This window comes from Gekko japonicus, unplaced genomic scaffold (genome assembly GCF_001447785.1).
Source record: "Gekko japonicus isolate JY-2015 unplaced genomic scaffold, Gekko_japonicus_V1.1 scaffold4912, whole genome shotgun sequence".
Lineage (NCBI taxonomy): Eukaryota > Metazoa > Chordata > Lepidosauria > Squamata > Gekkonidae > Gekko > Gekko japonicus.
Genome location: NW_015167202.1, coordinates 60,304 through 61,266, shown reverse-complemented (window position 1 = coordinate 61,266; position 963 = coordinate 60,304). Strand labels below are relative to the sequence as shown.

The 963-nt window shown below is 51.3% G+C and overlaps 1 protein-coding gene across 1 annotated transcript in view; it reads left to right on the top strand.

Annotated features, from left to right (window-relative positions):
* Positions 1-963, top strand: part of IZUMO4 (IZUMO family member 4) — a 32,498-nt gene that overhangs the window by 2,642 nt on the left and 28,893 nt on the right. The window contains exon 3 of the mRNA XM_015413160.1: positions 468-539. Coding sequence (XP_015268646.1) covers positions 468-539 — 72 coding nt within the window. The remainder of the gene's footprint in view (positions 1-467; positions 540-963) is intronic.

The following is a 963-nucleotide window of genomic DNA, read 5'->3' as shown; positions in this document are numbered from 1 at the left end:
GAGGTAATGGTCCTCCCCCCCCGCCTCTCCCCACCCCTGCCTGCCTGGGGCCAGGGAGGTCCTTGGCAGGGCTTCCTCGCAGGTCCACCACCGGGCCCCTCATGGGGCTCGGCAGTGGAGCTGCAAGGCCGGCGGTGGCGGCCGGGACCGTTTGGGGTTGGGTGTGTGGCCTCATGACACACTTCCGGTGATGTCAGGGGGTGTGGCCTTATGACACACTTCCGGTGATGTCAGGGTATGTGGCATATGCTAATGAGTTATGCTAATGAGTTCCCCTAGCTCTTTTTCTACGAAACGACCCCTGCACACAGAACTCTGTCATAAAACAACTCTCCTCTCACACGCTCAGTCATCAGCCAATCACATCATACTCTGCGGCTCTCCTTACATTACTGCAGTCAAACTCAAAAGACACACACACACACACCAAAACATGGTATCATTACAGTACCTCTCTTGTTTCCTAGGTGTTCTTCCGGAAACCCTGCGTTCCATATTCCAGGAACAAGTCTCAATGCTTCGGGACGCCATAATTGAAAGTGAGTTGGATACAGCGATTCTTCCCATCCTTACTGTAGTTAAACCTTAACAAATGCAGTAGAGCAAATGCAGAGTCCGGCGGCACCTTTAAGACCAACAAAGCTTTATTCGAGGTATGAGCTTTCGTGTGCAAGGCACACTTTTTCAAATACATTGGAATGGAAGTTAGACTTCAAACTTACAGACAGAGGCTGAACAGCAAATTAACAACTGTTGACCTTATAACCTTAGCTTGTTATTTAGTTTTGTCTTTGCAAATCTTATTTGATTGATTGATTGATTTGATTTATACCCTGCCCTCCCTGCCAGGGCAGGCTCAGGGCGGCTTACTTATATGCAGAGGTCATTTCGGGGGGGGATCGCAGTTCCCCCGGGTGAGGTGCAGGGGGCGGGGCACATGACGAAGCCCCCCCCTGCTTCCCG